This window comes from Stenella coeruleoalba, assembly GCF_951394435.1.
Source record: "Stenella coeruleoalba genome assembly, chromosome: 1".
NCBI lineage: Eukaryota > Metazoa > Chordata > Mammalia > Artiodactyla > Delphinidae > Stenella > Stenella coeruleoalba.
This window is the reverse complement of record NC_137169.1, coordinates 93916026-93937849: the sequence shown is the minus strand read 5'-3', so window position 1 is coordinate 93937849 and position 21824 is coordinate 93916026. Positions and strand designations below refer to the sequence as shown.

At 36.7% G+C, this 21824-nt stretch overlaps 1 protein-coding gene across 2 annotated transcripts in view; it reads right to left on the bottom strand.

Moving 5' to 3' along the window:
- Window positions 1–21824, bottom strand: part of NTNG1 (netrin G1) — a gene marked incomplete at its 3' end in the record, with an annotated part of 324453 nt that overhangs the window by 139503 nt on the left and 163126 nt on the right. For both annotated transcript variants that reach the window (XM_079902407.1, XM_079902408.1), the window contains exon 2: window positions 17192–17832. In XM_079902407.1, the coding sequence (XP_079758533.1) occupies window positions 17192–17832 (641 nt within the window). The remainder of the gene's footprint in view (window positions 1–17191; window positions 17833–21824) is intronic.

The following is a 21824-nucleotide window of genomic DNA, read 5'->3' as shown; positions in this document are numbered from 1 at the left end:
GGTGGGAAGAAAAATGTAAGTCTCTGTATTTTTGTTTTCTACTTTTAAAAAATATCAGGTACCCCAAATCACCCTAAGTGGATGTCTAGGTAGACAGGCTCTCCAGATAACTGTGCTTCCTCCTTCCTCTGTTCTTGGGTGGTATAGTTTTGGTTTGATTATATATTTCTTAAGATTTCCATATTTAATTTTTCTACTGGCTTTTAAGATATACCTCATTGAATCACTATTATTTATGATTCCTCTAGGGATTATACTATATAGCCTTAATTTTTCACCATCTACTTAGAGCTAACATTGTACTACTTCACGCTAAATGTGAGAACTTGCAAGTATATAGGTCCCTGTATCTCTTCCTCTCATGCTTTATGCAGTAGTTATTATATGCATTATTTCTATATATGTATGATAATAAACTGTCAACAATTTTTGCTTTAAACAGTGATATGCATTTTAAAGAAAGAAAGAGGAAAGCTAATCTTTTAGATTTATCCATATATTTTCCATTTCCATTGTTCTTCATTGTTTCCTAAAGTTCCAAGTTTTCATCTGATATCGTTTCCTTTTAGCCTGATAAGTTTCTTTTAGCATTTCTTCTAGTGCAGGTGTGATGGTGATGAATTCCTAGTTTTCTTTTATCTGAACATGATTTTAATAAGCCTTCATTGTAAGAGATATTTTCACTGGATATAGATTCTAAATGGACAGTATTTTTTTTGTTGTTCATCACTCTAAAGATGTTTCACTATCTTCTATTTCTGATGAGGATTTCAATGGTTGTTTGAATTGCTGTTTACTTATACGTAATGTATCTTTTTGTTTCTCTTGCTGCTTTCAAGACCTTCTTTTTATCACTGGATTTCAGTGGTTTGTATATGATATGCTTAGGGAGCTGTTTTCTTAATATTCATCTTGCTTGGGGTTCGCTGCAACTTGATGTCTTTGGGTAAATTTCAGGAATTACTTCCTCAGATGTTTTTGCTGCTCCATTCCCCCTCTTCTCTCTTTCTGGGACTCGTATTACACACATATTAAACCTTTAGCTATTGTCCTAAAAGCCCATGAGGCTTGGATCATTTTTTTTTCTGCCTTCTTCCTCCCTGTTCTTCATATTTGATAATTTCTACAGATCTATCATCAAGCTCACTGACGTTTTCTTCTGGCAGTCCCAAAGTACTCTTAAGTAAACCAGTGAAATTTTATTTTAAAAGTTATACCATTTAAGTACTAGAATTTCCATTTGATTTTTTAATAGTTTCTATTTCCCTGCAGATATTTCATATCATCACTTATTAAAATCACAGTTCTTATATCCTTCAGCATTGTTATAACAGCTGCTTTAAAAATCTTTGTGTACTAAGTCCAACATCTTAGTCATGTTGAGTTTGGTCTCAGTTGTCTTTACTCTACAACGTAGGTCATCTTTTTTGTTTGTTTTCTTTACATATTGAGTAATTTGCTATTTTATCTGGATACCATGAATAATAATTTGTAGACACCAATAAGCCAATAATTTGGATTCTGTTATGTTCTTCTGAAGAGTACTGATTTTGTTCACTTGTTTTAGCATGCAGTGAAAGTGGCTAAATTCAAACTGCATATGCTGTCTCCTCTGAAATAGCAGCTGAAAGTTCAGCTCTTTTAGCTTTCGCTATGTTGCTTGGAGACTGCCCCACACATTAATGATTCTGGGATCAGCCAGAGATTTAGGTAGAGTTTATGCATAGTATTTAGGGTTCCCCCCTCTCTGGCTCTCTCCTTTTCATATTTCTCTCTTGACATTTTAATTGCTGTGGTTGCCTCATCCTATCCACTTGTTGTTCAAGTCGATAAGATAAGAAGATTTTCCGTCTGAGTTTTAACTGCACCTCCTTTTCCCCATCATGCATTGCATAGACTGAGGCCTGTCCTTGGGGAAAAGCAGAATAAAGGGAAACTCACCTAATACCTCTCCTTTCTTCCAAGTATTGACTCCCCTCCAATATCAGCCTGTCTCTTGTCACTCTCTAGGGCCTTCAAATAATTGCTTTTACATTTAGTCTGGAGTTTGTAGTCATTATTTTAAGGAGAGTTAGCATGATGTGAAATGCTTGGCCATTATCAAAAGGAGAGCCCTTGGTGTAGTTTTGGGAGGTGCTTAGAACTACCTGGAAATCCTGAATTGGGGAAGTGAGGCATCATCAGAGAGGAGAACCTCCCTACCTTGGCCTCTTAGTGCTTGCCTGGGTAAGTTTCTATCCCCAATTCGGGAAGATCTAGCTTTCTCAATACCAGTTGTTGAAAAGACTGTCCTTTCCCCTTTGAATGGGATTGGAACCCTTGTCAAAAATCATTTGATTATATATGTGAGGTTTATTTTTGTACTCTTTGTTCTATTCTATTGCTCTATATGTCTATCTTTATGCCAGTACTACACTGCTTTGATTATTGTAGCTTTGTAGTAAGTTCTGTAATCAAAAAGTGTAAGACTTCCAACTTTATTCTTTTTCAAGACTGCTTCGGTTATTTGGGGTCTCTTGGGATTCCACATGAATTTTAGGATGGATTTTTCTGTTTCTATAAAAACTGTCATTGAGATTTTGAGAGAGATTGCATGGACTGTACAGATTGCTTTAAGTAGTATTGACTTAAAGTAGTATTGACATCTTAACAGCTTTCAAGCCACGAACATGAGATTGCTTTTCATTTATACATGTCTTCAATTTCTTTCAACAATGTTTTGTAGTTTTTAGTGTACAAGTCCTTTGCCTTCTTGGTTACGTTTGCTCCTAAGTATTTTATTATTTTGATAGTATTGTAAATGAGATTGTTTTTTTAATTTCCTTTTAGAATTGTTCATTGTTAGTGTATAAAAACACAACTTCTTTCTGTGTGTTGATGTTGTATCCTGCAAATTTGCTGAATTTTAACATTATTTTTAAAACTGATTTTATTCTGATGACATGTTCAATGAATGAAATGTGAAAAATATAGAAAGACACAAATATTACCCACAATTCCACCACTGTGGGCTTGCCATACATTATGTTCTTTCATTCTCTCTCCTTTGTTCTCATAATCAGCCTTTTACTATTAATAATTTTAATCTTATTTTGCTACTTAAGAGTGTATAATGAACTTGAATTATTTTAATAAAGACGTATGTTCACAAAAGGTCACAGCCTGTTTCCATGCCTTCTCAGCTCAAATTCTCTGCAATCCCAACCCTGACCTTAACAATATTTAAAGGCCTCATTTACAAATTATATGATGGTTTTTATACATTTTTAAACTCCTTGGTTATTGAACCCAGGCGACAAATATCAATTGAAGGCAACTTTGGGACATATGGTCATTTTATTAAATATTTATTGGGCAGAAGAGTCTAATTTTTTTCACAGACTTGTCCTCAACCAGGAAAGGAACCAAGAGTTTTTCTGGTCTTAAAAACACCAATCAGACAAATAATAGAAGAAAATACGTAGGGTGATATTATCCTGAATACATACATTACTCTGATATCTGAGGTAGATAAATTTTATTCTCTAACTTTGGACAATTGGTTGAAGATTGAAGCTTTGCAATTTTAGTATTTTGGATAAAGTGGCATTACCAAAAATATTGTGCTTAGCCCCAGTTCCCTTGCAGTTTTCTGTAAGGAATACACAAAGATGGCCACAGGATGCTTAATGGGAAGAGTACAGATTCTTAGAATGGTTGGTTTGCTTGATGCTCAAAAGGGTATTCCACACCCATTCACTCATTCCCTCACTAAGTATTTACTGAATGCCTACTATGTGCCATGCCCAGTTATAGGCACTGAGGGCATATCAGTGAGTAAAACACAAGTTCTATCTGGATCTAAATTTTGGTTATTCAACAATATCATCCTTGGTTAATTCATTTAACCATTTTGTTTCACATCTGAAAAAGAGGGAGTTACATTATTTTCATGGTTTTTATTTCAGTTTTAAAAGAAATGATTTTGCAGTGTTATGACTCTCTGTTTGGCATACACACTGTATATTTAATTCCAGTACAGGAGTTCATGAGGCTGTCTCCTCCCAACCTGCCAAACTGCTGACCTCTTAGACTCCCCCATCCCATCATCTCTTGGTCCACCCTACCTCCATCTGTTCCCTGACCTAAGTAGCACTGGAGGATCTATAAGTACACATGTATGCTACCAATATATTGTAACAGCTTTGCTTCCCTGATATTCTAGCAGGACCAAATGAGTAAAAGCAGCCAGGGCAGCCACACAATTCCTAGACAAGATGATAACCCTTAGCCGTATACTATTTTAGTTTTACTGGGCTTTCAGTTGTTATTCATTAACACTCCTCAGGAGTAGAAGGAAGGAGACCCATATTTAACTAAAATCAGCCTGTGGTTTCAAGAATATCTTCCAGAGCAAAGGAAAGAAAGTAAAAATAATACATTAAGTATTAGTTAATCTTATTTTCCTTTATACACATGATTTTAGTTTATTGCTGTAATTAGAGTTTGAGGAGCTACATCTGAGAGGAAGAGAAATCCTCCAGCATCTCTATTTATCTCTAAAATGCACCAGATTGTACCACTTGGCATTTCATTTTTTTACATCTTTGCTGACTCTTCCATCACAAATTTCTCTAGCTTAAAAACAAAACAAAAATATCCCTATCTATTCCAATAGAATAGTGAATTTCCTATAATTCTTAAAGATACACAGTACTCTCCAATGTTCAAAAAATAAGAGCAACAGTAAAAAACAAAGGTACTCCCCATCAAAGCTAGCCTTTCACTAAGATAGTCTCATTTTTTCTCTTAACGTAGCAATGATATCGAAGGATGATAGCTAAAATTAGACCTTGCTGTGAAATATCAAATACCTTTGCTGTTCTTAGCACTGCAAATAGTTCAAACGCACACACACTATGTTTTCATTTATTTCCTTATATCATATGAAGAGTCCAACGATACTGGAGACTGAAGAGACTTTGTTACCCTACCTGAGTTCCATTAACACTAATTCTTTGGGGTGCTAATAGAGGGTTTTTTTTTGACTAAGTGTTTGGGAGGATCTGGTTAAATAAAATGGAAACATTCCTTTACTGTAGGACATCTCAGGGCCTTTAATATGCTAGTATATATTGTGATTCTCCTAGAAGGAAATATTGCAAACCACATTTCCAAAGTCTTTGACCATTACAGCCATTATTTGAAGAGTAATTCTGAGAAACACAAATCAAGTATAACACTCTCATTTTGAAGATGAGGAGATTCTGCTTACACTGGTTGAGATTTGCTCTGAGCTCACAGAGTTATTAGCACAGCTAGAGCTAGAACCTCTTGACTCCTAGCCAATGTTTCCTTCTAAAATAAGACAAAAAATGATTTTGAGATCCTAATGTTTTGTCCTGTGTCCTCTCAATACATTCCTAGCACATTATCAGTTGTCTTAGGCACCAGTCACAAATCAAGAAAGAGCTGACACAGTAGTTATCCCAATTACATAATATTCTGGATTGGGATCTTTGGACCAATGATATTTGTGAGACACTTACATCACACATTTTAAATCTAGGCTATTCATTCTTCCAATTGTTTTCAAGTGGAGGTTCAGAAATGAACTAATTTGCCGAAACATAAGTAATTTCAAATTTTTCTGTGAAAAATGCCATTGGTATTTTGATAGGGATTGCATTGAATCTGTAGATTGCCTTGGGTAGTATGGTCACTTTAACAATACTGATTCTTCCAATCCAAGAACACAGTATATTTTTCCATCTGTTTGTGTTGTCTTCAATTTCTTTCATCAGTATCTTATAGTTTTTGGAGTACAGGTCTTTTGCCTCCTTAGGTAGGTTTATTCCTAGGTATTTTATAATTTTTGATACAATGGTAAATGGGACTGTTTCTTTAATTTCTGTTTCTGATATTTCATTTTTAGTGTATAGAAATGCAACAGATTTCTGTATATTAATTTTGTATCCTTCAACTTTACAAAATTCATTGATGAGTTCTAGTGGTTTTCTGGTGGCATTTTTAGGATTTTCTATGTATAGTATCATGTCATCTGCAAACAGTGACAATTTTACTTCTTCCTTTCCAATTTGGATTCCCTTCATTTCTTTTTCTTCTCTTGTTGCTGTGGCTAGGACTTCCAAAACTATGTTGAATAAAAGTGGTGAGAGTGGGCATCCTTGCCTCGTTCCAGATCATAGAGGAAATGTTTTCCGCTTTTCACCATTGAGTATGATGTTAGCTGTGGGTTTATCATATATGGCCTTTATTACATTGAGGTAGGTTCCCTCTATGCCCACCTTCTGGAGAGTATTTATCACAAATGGATGTTGAATTTTAGTAATAGCTTTTTCTATTGAGAAGATCATAGAGTTTTTATTCTTTAATTTGTTAATATAGTATATCACACTGATTTATGGATATTGAAAAATCCTTGCATCCCTGCCTGGAATAAATCCTACTTGATCATGGTGTATGATCCTTAATGTATTGTTGGGTTTGGCTTGCTAGTATTTTGTTGAGGATTTTTGCATCTATGCTCATCTGTGATATTGGCCTATAATTTTCTTTTTTTGTAGTATCTTTGTCTGATTTTGGTATCAGGGTGATGGTGGCCTCAAAGAATGAGTTCAGAAGTGTTCCTTCTTGTGCAATTTTTTGGAATAGTCTCAAAAGGTTAGGTGTTAACTCTTCTCTAAAGAGTTTGGTAGAATTCACCTATGAAGCCATCTGGTCCTGGACTTCTGTTTGTCGGGCATTTTTAAATTACTGATTCAATTACATTACTGGCAATGGATTTGTTCATATTTTCTATTTTTTCCTGGCTCAGTCTTGGGAGATTGTACCTTTCCAAGAATTTGTCCACTTCTTTTAGGTTGTCCATTTTTTGGCCTATAGTTGTTCATAGTAGTCTCTTATGATCCTTTGTATTTTTATGGTGTCAGTTGTAACTTCTCCTTTTTCATTTATGATTTTATTGATTTGGGCCCTCTCCCTTTTTTTTTTTTTCTCTCAATGAGTCTGTCTAAAGGTTTATCAATTTTGTTTATCTTTTCAAAGAACCAGCTTTTAGTTACATTGATCTTTTCTATTGTTTTCTTTTAGTCTCTATTTCACTTATTTCTTCTTTGATCTTTATGATTTCTTTCCTTCTACTAACTTTAGGTTTTGTTTGTTTTTCTTTCTCTAGTTCCTTTAGGTGTAAGGTTAGGTTCTTTATTTGATATCTTGTTTCCTGAAGTAAGCTTGTATTGCTATAAACTCCCCTCTTAGAACTGCTTTTGCTGTATCCCATAGGTTTTGGATCACCGTGTTTTTGTTTTCATTTGTCTCTAGGCATTCTCTAACACTATATACAAAAATAAGCACAAATGGATTAAAGACCTAAATGTAAGACTGGATACTATAAAACTCCTAGAGGAAAACATAGGCAGAACACTCTTTGACATAAATCACAGCAATATCTTTTTGGATCCTTCTCCTAAAGTAAAGAAAATAGGAGAAACAACAATAACAACAAATAGGACCTAATTAAACTTAAAGGCTTTTGCACAGCAAAGAAAACCATTGACAAAATGAAAAGACAAACTACTGAATAGCAGAAAACATCTGCAAATGATATGACCAATAGGAATTAATATCCGACATATATAAACTGCTTATACAACTCAACAACAAAAAAACAAACAGAACTGAATAGACATTTTTCCAAAGAGGAAAGGTAGATGGCCAACAGGCACACGAAAAGGTGTTCAGCATTGCTAATCATCAGGGGAATGTAAATCAAGACCACAATGAAGTATCACCTCATACCTGTCAGAATGGCTATCATTAAAAAGAACACAAATAACAAATGTTGGCAAGGATGTGGGGAAAAGAGAACTCTTGTATACTGCTGGTGGGAGTGTAACTTGGTGCAGTCACTGTGGAAAACAATATCGAGGTTTCTCAAAAAACTAAAACTAGAACTACCTTATGACCCAGCAATCCCATTCCTAAGTAAATATCTAAAAAAAAACAAAAACACTAATTTGAAAAGATACATGTAATCCAATGTTCATAGCAGCATTATTTACAACTGCCAAGATATGAAAGCAACCTAAGTGTCCATCCACAGATGAATGGGTAAAGAAGGTGTGGTATATACATACAATTGAATACTACTAGGTCATAAAAAAGAATGAAATTTTGCCATTTGCAGCAACATGGATGGATTTGGAGAGCATTACGCTAAGTGAAGTCAGACAGAGAAAGACAAATACTGTATGATATCACTTATATGTGGAATCTAAAATATACAACAATCTAGTGAATAAAACAAAAAAGAAGCAGACTCACAGATATAGAGAACAAACTAGTGGTTACCAGTGGGGGCTAAGGGCAATATAGGGGTGGGGGAGGGGGAGGTATAAACTATTGGGTGTAAGATAGGCTTAAGGATGTATTGTACAACATGGGGAATATACCAATATTTTTTAATAACTGTAAATGGAAAGTAACATTTAAAATTGTAAAAAAAAATTTTTTATAAAAATAAAAAAGCAAAAAAAAATTCTATCTCCTCTTTGCCACTGATTGTTGATCTTGTTTAGATACAGTTTTCTTACCTATAAAAAGGAGGCAGAAATAGCAAACATGAATTTATATGCAATGCAGTTAATTCTGGTTACACTAACATTTTTTATTCTAAATGTGGCTTAATGAATTGGAGTATATATTTATATTGTTATGAAATCAATATATCTATCCACACAATCAAATTACTATGATAAAAGCTAGGACCTTAACACTTTTTTTCTTGTATTTGGAGAATGAATGGAAAGAGTATCTCTACTGAACCGCTGATCACATAGATCCCCAAAAATTTTACATTCAATATCTACCAGTGGCAATGAACTCCTACTGTGTCAGGAAATACCTTTGAACCTAGTGACGATAAAACAAGAAGACCTTCCAAAGATGAAAACCACTGAATTAGAATAAAAAACATGGGTCCTGAAGGTGGATGGAAAAGCTGAGTGTATCCCTATTTCCCATTGTTTGGGCATACGGATGTAGCCATAACATAACTTCCTCTAAAAGTGATAAATTAAGTGAGGGAGAAAATTATCTCACTTTTTTATTGTGTGGTATTTTGCCTAAATATCCTTATGTTTCTTAAAAGGAGACATCTTTCCTTTACTGACCCATTAGTTTAAAAAAAATCTCTGGCACTGGGGAGTTAAGGATAAAGAGACAAGCTCCTAAACTGGGTTGCTTTTCTGCACACTAAGGAAGTTCATAATTTAACTGAAGAAATTATTAGATACATTCTCTCCTTATAACGGTATAAACCTCAGAGGAAAATGAGCTGCTTATGCATATATTCTCTTTATAATTCAAGAAATCCTCAAAGATTTAAAAATTATGCCCCAAATCAGAATGGCACTCTGTTGTCCTCTTAACATGGGTTCATACCATAAATATTTATTGTAAGCATTGTCACTGGAGTTAAGTAGCAATACTCTATGTTGTTTTTTATTTTTATTTATTTTTATTTATTTATTTTGCGGTATGCGGGCCTCTCACTGTGTGGCCTTTCCCGTTGCGGAGCACAGGCTCCGGACGCGCAGGCTCAGTAGCCATGGCTCACGGGCCCAGCTGCTCCACGGCATGTGGGATCTTCCTGGACCGGGGAACGAACCTGCGTCCCCTGCATCAGCAGGCGGACTCTCAACCACTGCGCCACCAGGGAAGCCCTATTTTTTATTTTTAATTATGGTTACTAAGCTTTTCATCTGAATGCTCTTATTTATTGAATTTCATTTTCCTTCAAAAAGAAGAAGGAATTAAAATTTTTGGTTGATAGTATGGTTAAATTTAACTTGGAAAAAAAAAAGACTTGGAGGGATAGAATCCTTGACTGCAAATTTATGAAATTTTATTATATGAAAGAGGTAGCATACATTCACTATAGTTCCAGAAGGAAGAATGTGGACTAATATATGGAAGTTAAAAGGAAAACTTGATTGCTCTCAACTGAAGGATAAACTTTCTTAAAATAAACTAAGGTAGTTGGCCATTTCCAAGTTTATCCATTAATGTTTGTGGCTTGTTTTAGTGTTTGATGATGCCCGTTAAGTGGAAGTAGTTGCAAGTATTAAAGGCCTATGGAAAAATATGGGAAAAAATTAAGTTCATCTATTTATTTTCCCCCTCAGAAAATGAGCAACTATCTTAATTTTGTTAAAACCTAACACAATATGACAAATTAGCCCAATCACACATTATAAAGTTGCTATAAATGAAGTAAGAAGTTAGAGTTCAGATAAACACACTGCAATCTGGTATAATGAAATGCAGGTTTCCTCCGCTATCTGAAAGTAGGGAGTTCCTATGAAACCTTTCGTAAGCTGAAATGGTGTAAAGCAAAGAAGCAATTACCCTAGGACACATCTTGGTAACAGATACACAGAATAAGTTGAGATAAGAGCACAGAAGCTCACAGACACAGTTCCAAACTATGGAGCCTTGATGCTGAGATGCTGAGTGTAGTTCCTGGGGAAGGAGCCTGGCGGTGCCACTCTCACCAGGCTGCTCAGGGTGCACGCTGCCTCTAACGGGGCTTGGGGCAGAACAATCGCTGAACACTATTTTTGCTTTTCTCCTTTTAAAATAAAGGTGAAAATCCTCTTTAGACTCCTTTTGGTTAGCGAAAACAGGTACTAATGTAGGTCTTTTGTAAAAGCAAAATGGGGATACCTGTACTGGGCCAAAAGTCATGGAGAAGTGCCTTCCAGAATATTCCAAGAAGGGTTGAGCCACAAGACTTATTGGTTCATTATTGCCATTTAAAGTGGGTCTTTTGGGAATATTCTGAGTCTGCTATATGTACTGAGCTCACTTCAGGTTAGTGTGGCTACAAGAGCATAATAAAGAGAAAACATGAAGTTTGTAATCAGCAACCTGATTTTGTCACTTTATTATGTGTAGGATGTTAAAAAAAAAAGTCATGGAACTTCTCTGGTCTTCAGTTTCTCATCTGTAAAATGGTGTTAAACAGCACCTGCCTCACAAGTTACTTGTAAGGACTAAAGGAAAGAAGGTGTATAACAAGAATCTTGTAACCTGAGTGCTGTACAGATGTAAAGGATTATCACTTAAACATTAATAGGGGCTATTAGAATCACCTCACTCTCCTCTTTTCTGATTTCCTTCTGTTTCTCAGAGTTTTTCTTAATTTGCTTCAAGAATTACCTCTTAAATGACAGCACTCCACAGAGTTCTGTAAATGTTCTATAAATGACCATAGTCATTTAAAATTATAAGGGAAAACACCCTATCATATCAGTGTCTTCCATTCCCTAAACTTCAACCATCACATGTAAGGGGATAATTTTCAAACCTACATTTCTAATGCAAATCTTTCTCTGGAACACCAGAGCAGTATTTTCAAATCCTTTACTGGACTCCCCACTTGGATCCCTACTAAAGTCTTTCCTTCTTTGAAATCTGATTGGTTGCCAAGTCCTATTGACTTTGTAAGCAAATATTAAACCCTTATGCTCTGATTGCTTTTGTGGAATTTGGAGAGCTTTTACAGACTCTCCACTTAAGCATCAGGACTTGGAGTTACGGTTGCTCCACAATTAAGCAATTGTACTGCTCTCCTTGTCTCTCTCTGTATTTCCTTGCTAATACAGCCACACTGGACTATCCTCTTAACACCACTGCCTTAGAATGTTTCCCACCTACATTTAATTGCTATATGAGAACCCATATACTCTTAGATTTCCTACGACATTGGGAACTCAGAGGCCAAGATGCAGAATCCTTAAAGGCTTCTTGGAGATACTAAACATCCATAGGGAGAAGATGGAAGAGCATCTCCCAGGATTTGTCCACTCCACCAATTCCTCACTATTTGGAGTTCCTCAACATGCTGTGCTGTTTTAAAGCATAATTTGTAACCTGGCATATCCATTCTGCACTGGCTGCTTGGCATTCTAAGGCACATATTCAAGATACCATGCAAATGTCATCCTCATCAGAGCTTCTGCGAGGCTTCCCAGATTAAGTTAGTATCTCCTGCTCTGTTTCCAGGGCGCTTTATACACTCACACGGTAAAAGCATTTAACCCAAGCTGTCATCATTTTTGTTTACATGTCTCAGCCCCTTCTGGATATCCGTTCCTTGAAGGCACTGACTATGCCTCCTGCATCTCTATATAGCCACTGTCTAGCCCACCACCTGTCCCAGGTCAGAGGTAAAGTCTTTTTGGGTAACAGAAAGAAGAAAGGTGTTACAAAAGCAGTAGTAAAGCCCAACCTCAGTATTTGGGACTAATTGGGAAGAACGGAAAAATGACAGGCCAAAAATGTGTCAAAAGCACCCTGCAGGACGCCTCTCACAGGAGAGACAAAGGGTAAATATTTTGGTGGATTTATCCAAATTGCCGCTAGGAAAAAGACTAAGAGAAATTACAGGATAAATGTAAGTCTTTTATAATTGGCAAAGCACTTCCATATTACATGTGTTTTCCAAATTATTTGAGAAAGTTTGAAAAATGCCCAACTGCTTTTTTACTTTTAAACTTCCACCAGTGTTCCTGTTTACCTAATATCACAAGTCTGTGCACTAACCATTTGAAAGCCTTGCTTCAAGAAAGTGAATTTCAACCTCACTTTGTCCCAATTAGAGCAAATACCAAGGAGGCGACATTTAAATAAATATATCTGATTCCTTCTGAGGGTGAGAGTATAGGGGACCTTTCTCACTTCTGATACCCAAAGAGAATATTTCTGTCCCTGGACCTTCCCAGGTCCTGGGATTAGGCAGGGAGGCTGTGCTTTTGAGCTGGAGCAGCAGTGAAGCAAAGAAAGCACCCAAAAGTGTGTGGAAGTGGAGCTTCTGTGCTAGTGCTCCCTGGCTCTTTTCTTAAAGATAAATGGAGGCATCAGGGCGAAGTCAATTCTCTAAATAGTAACTGACAGCCAACCACCTATAGGGAGCTTGGGTAGGCCCTGCAGGGATCAAGAAATGAGTAAACACTACTGGGAAAAAATTATTGATAATTATGTTTAGGAATATTGTGTAACAAGGCAAGTAATGGAGATGTGCATTAGAGTTTTCTATCACTGAGAAAAGTTTTTACAATTCTGTCCTAAATCTTTTGAGGTTGAAAAAAATTTCTGTTATCTTATGTCTGAAACCAGTACCTTGATACACTGCTGACTGTATATCTTACAAATAAATGAGCATATTATCCAATGTTCATTGGTCTTTCAGACTTAACAATTATTACAATAAATTGCATTGCTTCCTTGAAGCCCTTCACCTCAAAGAAACGATAATGTTGAATTTATATTCTCTAAAATCTATGTATCTTACAAATATAATGTTTACTTTTCAATGAATTTGAATCTGGAAAGTTTAAACAGAAACAAAACACTTAAAAGTCAAAACTTCCAACTGCGTGACTAAGAAAACATTTTGGACATATCTATATTTAACAGCCCTGTGCATTTAACTCCCTGTCTGTATAAAAAGATATTCAGAACAAACATCTACTCTTCATTTCTCCTCTCACCCCTTGTCTGGGTAGATTTTATTTATGCATTAGATGACCTTTTTGGCCATTAGAACCATCTTGCTTCAGCAGTTAATTAACACAAGTACCATAATTTAATACAGTTAATGCTACTTGATGCCCTTTAATGTAACTTCCATTAGTAATATTATTGTAGTATTACCCTGTAAATTAAAATGAGATCAAGACTAAGAGAGCCACTCTTTAATTAAGGTACTGGCACACTGCACTCGTCTATTATTCACTAGAGAAAATCACCCTGATTTACTGAAGCAGGACATCCGTAAGTCAGAATTAGTCCATGAAGATTATTAGGTTTATTGAACAATGTAAGTAACATGGAGTTGCTGAGATTGCCAACGGCCTTATGTCCTCTTTTTCCTCCATTATCTTAATAAATACACAATAAGAGTGAGTAAATGGAAGCAAAATATGTATGTAGCAAAAGAGGCATAAAATTTTTATGATGTGATTATAGTTGTCAACAATAAAATTGGTATCAGATGTGTCACATGCTAAAAAGAACATAAATGCTACATTAGTTTAATAACAATCAAAACTAGTTTTACACCAAATAATGCCAGTCAGTATAAAACATAAAGGCCATATACACGTGCACAGGAAGTAGAAAATTGGAATTCACAGTCAATTGTTTTTGTTTCGTAACTTAATATTTCAAGGTGAAAAAAACTTGTAGTATTATGTGTCCACTATTCTATGGAAATTTACCCACTTTCCCCAAATAACTCACGCCAATTCTCACATCATGGTGGGAGTGGTGGGGGAGTGACAGGTAGAAAAATATCATTATAATGATCAGACACAGACATGTAAAAGTAAGTTAAACATTGTAATCACATCAAGGATGGCAGAGGGCATGGGCTGAGGGAAGCAAAGACAGTTATATTTTGGAAAGTTTATATTTATGATATTCTTGAAAAGAAATTTTAGTACCTTCTTTTAGAGATCATCAAATCCTCCTATAGATTATTCACTATGTAGGAAAAAGATGACTCAGGATTTTAACCCAACTGAAATTTTCAAGCGTATATCAGCTTCTTTGCTGAAAGGGCTGTGAACCAGGCAATAGCTCAACAGTTCCCTTAGTGGCTCCATCTTCCTTATATAACTTAGAAGCTGGAGATATGCCCGAGCCATCAGGCCTTGCTTCTTTAGTCCCTCCCTTAAGACTAAAAATACCCCAGCCATCTGGTACCTAGCACAGTACATGCCAGCATCAGTTTTGCCCTGAGGAATTTGGACAGAGTTTGGAGGTGACAGAGTGGAACCTTATGGAAGGGGTTCACCTCTATTGGACCTTTCTCTTTTGCCCAGCTGCTTCTTCACCAGCTTTCAGTTGACTGGTGAACAGGAAAAGACAGTGGAGGTGAGTCCCAGAGAAGGGAGGAGGGCTCCTCCAAACTCCTCAGAACCATTGAAATACAGTTGAAGGATACTACTAGGATGAAGGATAAAAGAAAAATGATAAATCTGGTGGGATTCTACATTTCTAACATGGCATCTTTAAGTGACAATATGTCCGACTCCAATAGAGAATGCACCAAAATGCTTTTAGCTTTAAAGTGTATTTTATACTCTCTTAAGTAATCAGAGGAAACAAAAATGAATATCTAATAACAGACATAAGCCCAAACAATGTTTATTTTCCAGCCAAAAAACATCACAAGACTGCCTTTTTTATAAGTGAAAAATGAGAGTTTTAGGGGAAGTTGGGCTATAAGGATTTTGGCTTAGTTTAAGGATTTCTCAAACTGTAAGTAAGCTGACCTAGATGATTCTACCTAACAATATAGATCACACTAGGATTCAAATTCACATCTCAGCTTATTAATTTTGATATTTATTCTTGTAGATAAACAGAATGCTTGTTACTTTGTTGTGGTATGCTATTGTTAATAATATCAACATCAACTGTTTTTATATATTGTATGTTCCCAAGAATAAGATACTGGAAACTGATCTTTTGCTAAAATATTCATGAGTACAATAGTTGCATTTTATTATAAATCACAAACTCATATGAAACATCATAGCTCCACACTGCTCTCATGTCATGCCCTGGTCGTATATGAACTCTAGAGCACACAAGCTCAATATTGAACCAGTGCATATTTCTCTCAGAAATATGATTTTGCTCTAAAGATATTTTCATCAAACTTCACCAAACCTTGGTTAAAAGTTTTAAAAGAGGCTCCATAGCTAAAGATTCTTGACTCCTCCATGAGAAACATGAAGCCAGAACAAAGCTGAGAGTAGGTGGCCATCAGTTCCTGCTGTTCTCCATAAGTCAGATTCCATAAGGTAAAATTCTGAAACCTTTTCTACCTTACCGAGGTCATGCCCACCACCCCATTCTGCGTGCCCACTCTGGCTCTCACTTAACAGCAGTGGCCACTTCTTCCTTCTAGTGCACAAGTGTACCAGCACCATTATTAAAGGTGGTTTGAGACAACTCTCTGAAAGCCCAGGGAGTCTCAACACTTCTCCAGTCTCTGAGGACTAAGCTGCCCTAAGGGATTACTGGAAGCCAGTAATCAATGAATCTGGACTTATTTGTTTAGCTTTTATGATTAACTAGACCTACATGATGTATGTACTGTTTACATTCTTATCCTCATATATTTTGATTTAAAGCTCTCTTGGCATTTTTAGAATGATTATTGCTTTGCTTCACATTTCCTTTTTTTTTTTCCTCAATGTGCTCTATACTCCACTCTTACCTTTAGTTTTCCCAACTCATCATCTCATGCTTCAACTCCTGTCAGATGGCTATTCTGGTAGCATACCACACTTAAAAATCTGGTTGAGAATCTCTGTGTTGGTGGTCCTCGTTCTCATTATTCAAGTTTTTCATTTAAATGTCTTCAAAATCCTTGGAAACTTGCTCAATTGTGTCTCTGGTATATTATCAAAAAAAAAAATATGCCTGACTGGGAGCATGAATGCATTTGAACTCTGGTGCATCTGTAATTGATTGACAAAATGAAGGTAGCCTGAGTCAGGTTCATATTTTAAACGATAGTATATCCTTTTAAGATAATAACATTCAAGAACCTGAAAAGTAGAGCTTGCCCCTCATTAATAAATGCAGTGTATTTCCTAAATGCTTTCGGTTCTGATTTAATAAATGTAAAGAGATATAACTTTCATTTCTGGAACTTTTTTGGTACGATATAACAAAACATAATCAGAGAGTTGAACCATGCTGAAACTCTCTCTTGCATTCAAAAACAATAGTAAGATGTATGTTTTGTTTTTCAGTCCCTTTTACAGAGCAGCTGGCTTTGTTCCCCTGGCTTCGTTACCTTAAAGACTTAAACCACCCCCTGACCTAGTGAGTTCCTTGTTCTCAAGTAAGATGGTTTTTTTTGGCCTCTGGTTTAAATTCTAAGAAATCCTGCCAGGTTCAGGTTCAGTGACAGCAACTCTGGGATCACCAATTACTGCTGAGTTAGAAGGGTCTCAAATGCCTCAGAACTTACCTCTAGGCTGGCGTTCCTGAGAAAATGTTACAGTAGAAAGGGACAAATGTCACTCTACAGCTGCAGGAGCAGCAAACTGGCCTTTCTTTGGACACACCCATTCTCATTCAAGTCAGACAGTTGTTTTCTTACCTTCCATGAACCTTTATGTCTGAGATGGCGTAGAAGTAGCGTGCCAAGTGTAGCTCATCTACAAATATTTCCCCAACGGCAGGTCTCAAAAGCCTTATCCTCAGGTCTGTGACAGTGAAGAAATCTCTGAGTTTCTTGGTTGTATCCAGTTGTCCGTAGAGGGAAGCCATATTGCGTAGCCAAGGTCCGGCAAAAAACGCGAACCTATCTTTGATTTCAAAGTGGATTATTTTGCTGTTGGTCATATACCCTGTGGAGTACTCTTCGGTGCAAATGATTTCTAAGACCGTATGCTGTGATAAATCCTTCACGGATTTAGGATCCATGTGGAAAGCATCTAAGCAGTCTGTGGCATAATACTGATAGGGCTGCCATGTTCGTCCATAATCAAGAGATTTCTCCAGGATCATTTGGTCTGGACGCCCCGATTCAAAGGTAATAACTATGTTGTCTGTGAGCTCAATAGTTTTGCTCCAAGACAGAGTGATGTTAACCTGGAGAGGCTTGGGATACTCTTTCCAAGTAGCAGACTGCCAAAATGTAGAGGGATGTCTTCCTTCAAAATCAAACATCAGCTCAGGTGGATGTGCCAGCTCCGGGGTACTTGCATCACACTCATTATTGCACATGTAGGGGTTGCCCTATGGAAGAAGAAGAAAAGAGGGTGCATCAGAACACTGGTTTGACACAAGTCTTGCCATATTGCTGTTGCTGAGTGGGAGGCTAGGAGAAAAAGAAAAAACCAACAACAACCTGTTTGCAGTAATCATTTTTATTTGCCTTAACTGGATTCTCCTCTTTAATAGCTTAAAGAAAAAGAGGCAATATGGTAATTTTCTTGTCTTATTTCCTCCCATGGTCTTTAAGAAATGAAAACAGTTTATTTATCCCGTATGTGTTAGACCCATAATGTGATCTCAGAAGCACAAAGACACTGAGCAACTGTCTAACAGCTCAATACCTCCGCATCCTCTTAGAAAGATGTTATAGAAAAGCAAGGAAATTCCTCCATGCCTCAAGGACATTCCTCAAGAGCACAATTTTTTAAGAAGTCATTTTTCAAGTAAAGCTTTAGAATTAGCAATGAACCGTAGATACCTGTGTCCTGTTTGGGAAACAATACCCCCATATGACATCCAGCTTCTTTTTGCTTCACCTCAAATCCATCATACTTAACTGGGTCCCTGCTTCATAAAGCTTGCTTTTAAAGCATTTACTTTGCTCACCACAAATCATTAAAATGTGGTACACTACAGGCTCTGGGGCTTGGTCCCAACATCTGCCATCCTATTAGCTAGAGGCAAGGGGATTGCTCAGGGTGGGGGTGTGCTCCAACTTATCAGGACAGGAAAATCCAGTACTTAATTAGAAGGTTTTTGCAGAGAATCACTGCCACTTGATGTATTACTCTGTGCCGGCCCACGGTCAGCTCTCTGTGGATGTTAGCCATTATTATTATTTTCCCTCACACAAAGGCTAATTCCTTCACAGTCGACTCTAACAAGAAGCTGAAAATAAGTCTCCTTGTCATATATCACAACAAGTTATAACACCACTTATGCGAAACTAAATGGCTGCTCTCAGGTTTCATTGGTAGACTGATTCTATGGCAAACAATTGGCTCCCAAATTTTGGGTTATTTTGTGTTTTAAAAAATGGTATCATTTGGAGTCAACGAGTCAGGTATTTCTCTATTACCCTGTACTGGGTAATTATAAGCATGAATGGGTGAAAGAATTGATCCTCTGACATTGTCCTTAGGCTTTCTCTTGTAATTACAACTAGATTTTTTCTTTTTTCTTTTTCATGAACTGAGACCTTTTCATCATATCCGCAGGATGCATGAGCTGGGTCTCAAATAATGAATTTACACTTTAGACATTAATGCTCAGTTACCAGCTGACTCCTGCGAAATGTAAGACGAACATTGGAGACTTGCTTTGGCCTCCCTAGAGGCAACTTTGTCCTGCCTAGTCAGCCAATACTTCCACTCTCTCTTTTCCATTAATGCAACTGAATCCTAAAGCTGGCAACAGGTTTGGGGGTCTGAGTGTAATTGAGATGGGGTAGGAGAAAGGAGAGAAGGTACATTATTTGAGGACCAGAAATGTTTTAAAAATACATTCAAGGCATCAGTGATAATGGAAATGTTTCTGTTCTCTCTTGAATTTCAATTCCCTATTCTTGATCCCAGCATCTGTGGCACTATTTATAGTATCCCACTCATAGTGAGCCAATGGGGGCAAAATAAGTTTCTGTTCCAGGTGGAATAAATCACCAAATTTATTATTATTTAAACTCTCTTAAGCATACCAGAGAGCCAAATGCAGAGCTCTGCAAACTGGCAAAGGCTTTTTATGGAGGGCTATAAATATTGTGGAATCTGTCAGGATTTATAAATTCTAAATATATGGAAATGCACATTTTACTGGAAGGGGTCAGATTTACACAAATCACACCTTCATGTGAAATTTACTGGAAAAAATATGGTCACTTCAAAATCTGTCAGCATGTGGCCATCTGCACAATCATTAACTTGGATGCTACCACCTTTCTCCTGACAAAAGCATCTTCATCTGAGGTCAAGGGTATTGAAACACAGGAAATCAACTCTGCGGGATATACCAAAGTGAGTTATCAGACATTTGTATTAAGCCTTGTTGAAATATAGCATTTCCTTGATCTCTGCTTAGATACACAGAGCTCCTCAGATGGGGACAGGGTCTGTGACAAAAAAGGAGGCACAGCTAGCTGACTCTGGGTGTGGGTCAATACTAGGAAACCTGTCTTAGAAAATATGCTTAAAGATATCTATTTAAAAAGCACTCGTTTCTACATTTGATAAAAGGTGTTGACGATACTCAGCGTTTATTTAGCACTTATAGATCATTTACTTTACATACATTATCCTGGGTAATCCTTTTCATCCCTACCTTACGGAAAAGTGAGGCATACAGAAGTGTTAAGTGACTTGTCCAAGGTCATATAACAGAGTGAGTAAGGAGTGGAGCCGGAACCCAGTTTTCCTGCACCTGACCTGGCCCATTCAACTCCTAAGTCAATGGAGTTCCCTATGATGCAACCTAGTCTTGGAAACAAGAGTTGGCTGGTAGAGCAGAAGAGCCTATGACCAAATGAGTTTGGAAAACACAGCCTAAGGTCTTCTTGCCCTGGAGAGCCCTAATGAGCATTATCATACCTCTGAGATGCCTTGACGTTAAGAACCTTCCTTAGCTTCGTATACTACCTAGTTTCAGAAACTGATTTGACCATGGAACCCCTTTTTGTTTTAGTAACCCCTATTTATATACCACATAAGTATAGATTCCTGGAGAGCATCCTTTAAGATTCTCTGCTTTGTATTACTCTTAAAATTGTAAACATGTGGATGGATGCCAAACAACAGGGCACAACCCGAAGTTTTAGTTGTTTAATGAAGACAGCCACATCCAGCACTGTTTGCTTTTGTTCCAGAGAGGGACACCCTTCCACTTGGGCTGAGAAGACAGCCAGACCAGGATAAATGCTTACACCTACATCAAGTTGTCAGCCATCAAAACGCATGCCAGGAAAAGGGGAAACTTTCGTTTCTTTGCAATGATCTGGTAGTTTAAGCTTCATGTATTCAATAATTATTTATTGACTGCCTACTGTATTATTATATTTAAGGCACTTGTCTTGGCTCTCAGGATACAACAGTAGAAAAATCCAAATCCTTGCTTTTAGCAGAGCTTCTGTCTTAGTTGGGGAGAGATGCACTAAAAAAAACAGATATATAATGCTTTATAATGTTACATGATGATAACTGCTATACAGAAAAATAGAGCCAATTAAAGGGGAGAATGCTGTTAGAGAAAGGATACTGACTGTAATTTTATATTGGGAGGTCAGAGAAAGTCTTGCCTGGAGAATATGACATTTGAGCAGATTAAGAACAATTCCCAGTTTACACAGGAGATAATCAGAGGTTGACCAAAATGACAGTTTTGTCCTTCATCTGACTCTACTCCTAGTGATAATTTCAGCAGCATAACAATTTATTGAAACTGATGAGTAAACAAATCATTTCAAATGAAAATCTACACCAAATGACTGTAGATACCAAAACCCAAACAAACAAACAAGAAATTGAACTATTCTTATTTAATAGCATCCGTGCTCTTTTAGGAGATTAATGATTTGATGGCCATTAACATAACTTACTGAGAGATAATGACATTGAGAGAAAATTAGCAGAGGAAAAACAAATCATTCTGGTTCCCTAAGAAGAAACCCTGCATGCTGGGTGAAAGAGAAAAAAGAGGAAAAGAAGAAAGCCAAAGCTGAAAATCTTATCATTCTAGAAAGAGAAAGCTGGAGGTGAGATTATATGCTAAAATATTTAGTGTAAATATTTCATACGGATGTGATCTGTAGTACAGCACTGTCGCTACAGAGAATTATCAATATGAAAACAATTGCTGTTAAAGGATTAGATTAATTAAAATTTCAACTACTTCAACCACACCCTAAATCTCTCTAATACCAGCAACAATAAAATTTATATAAGAAAAATAACTTCCTCCTACTTGTGAAAGCAAAGAACACTTCTTGTTGCTAAATCTAACAGATTCAGGCATTAGCAAATGTAAGC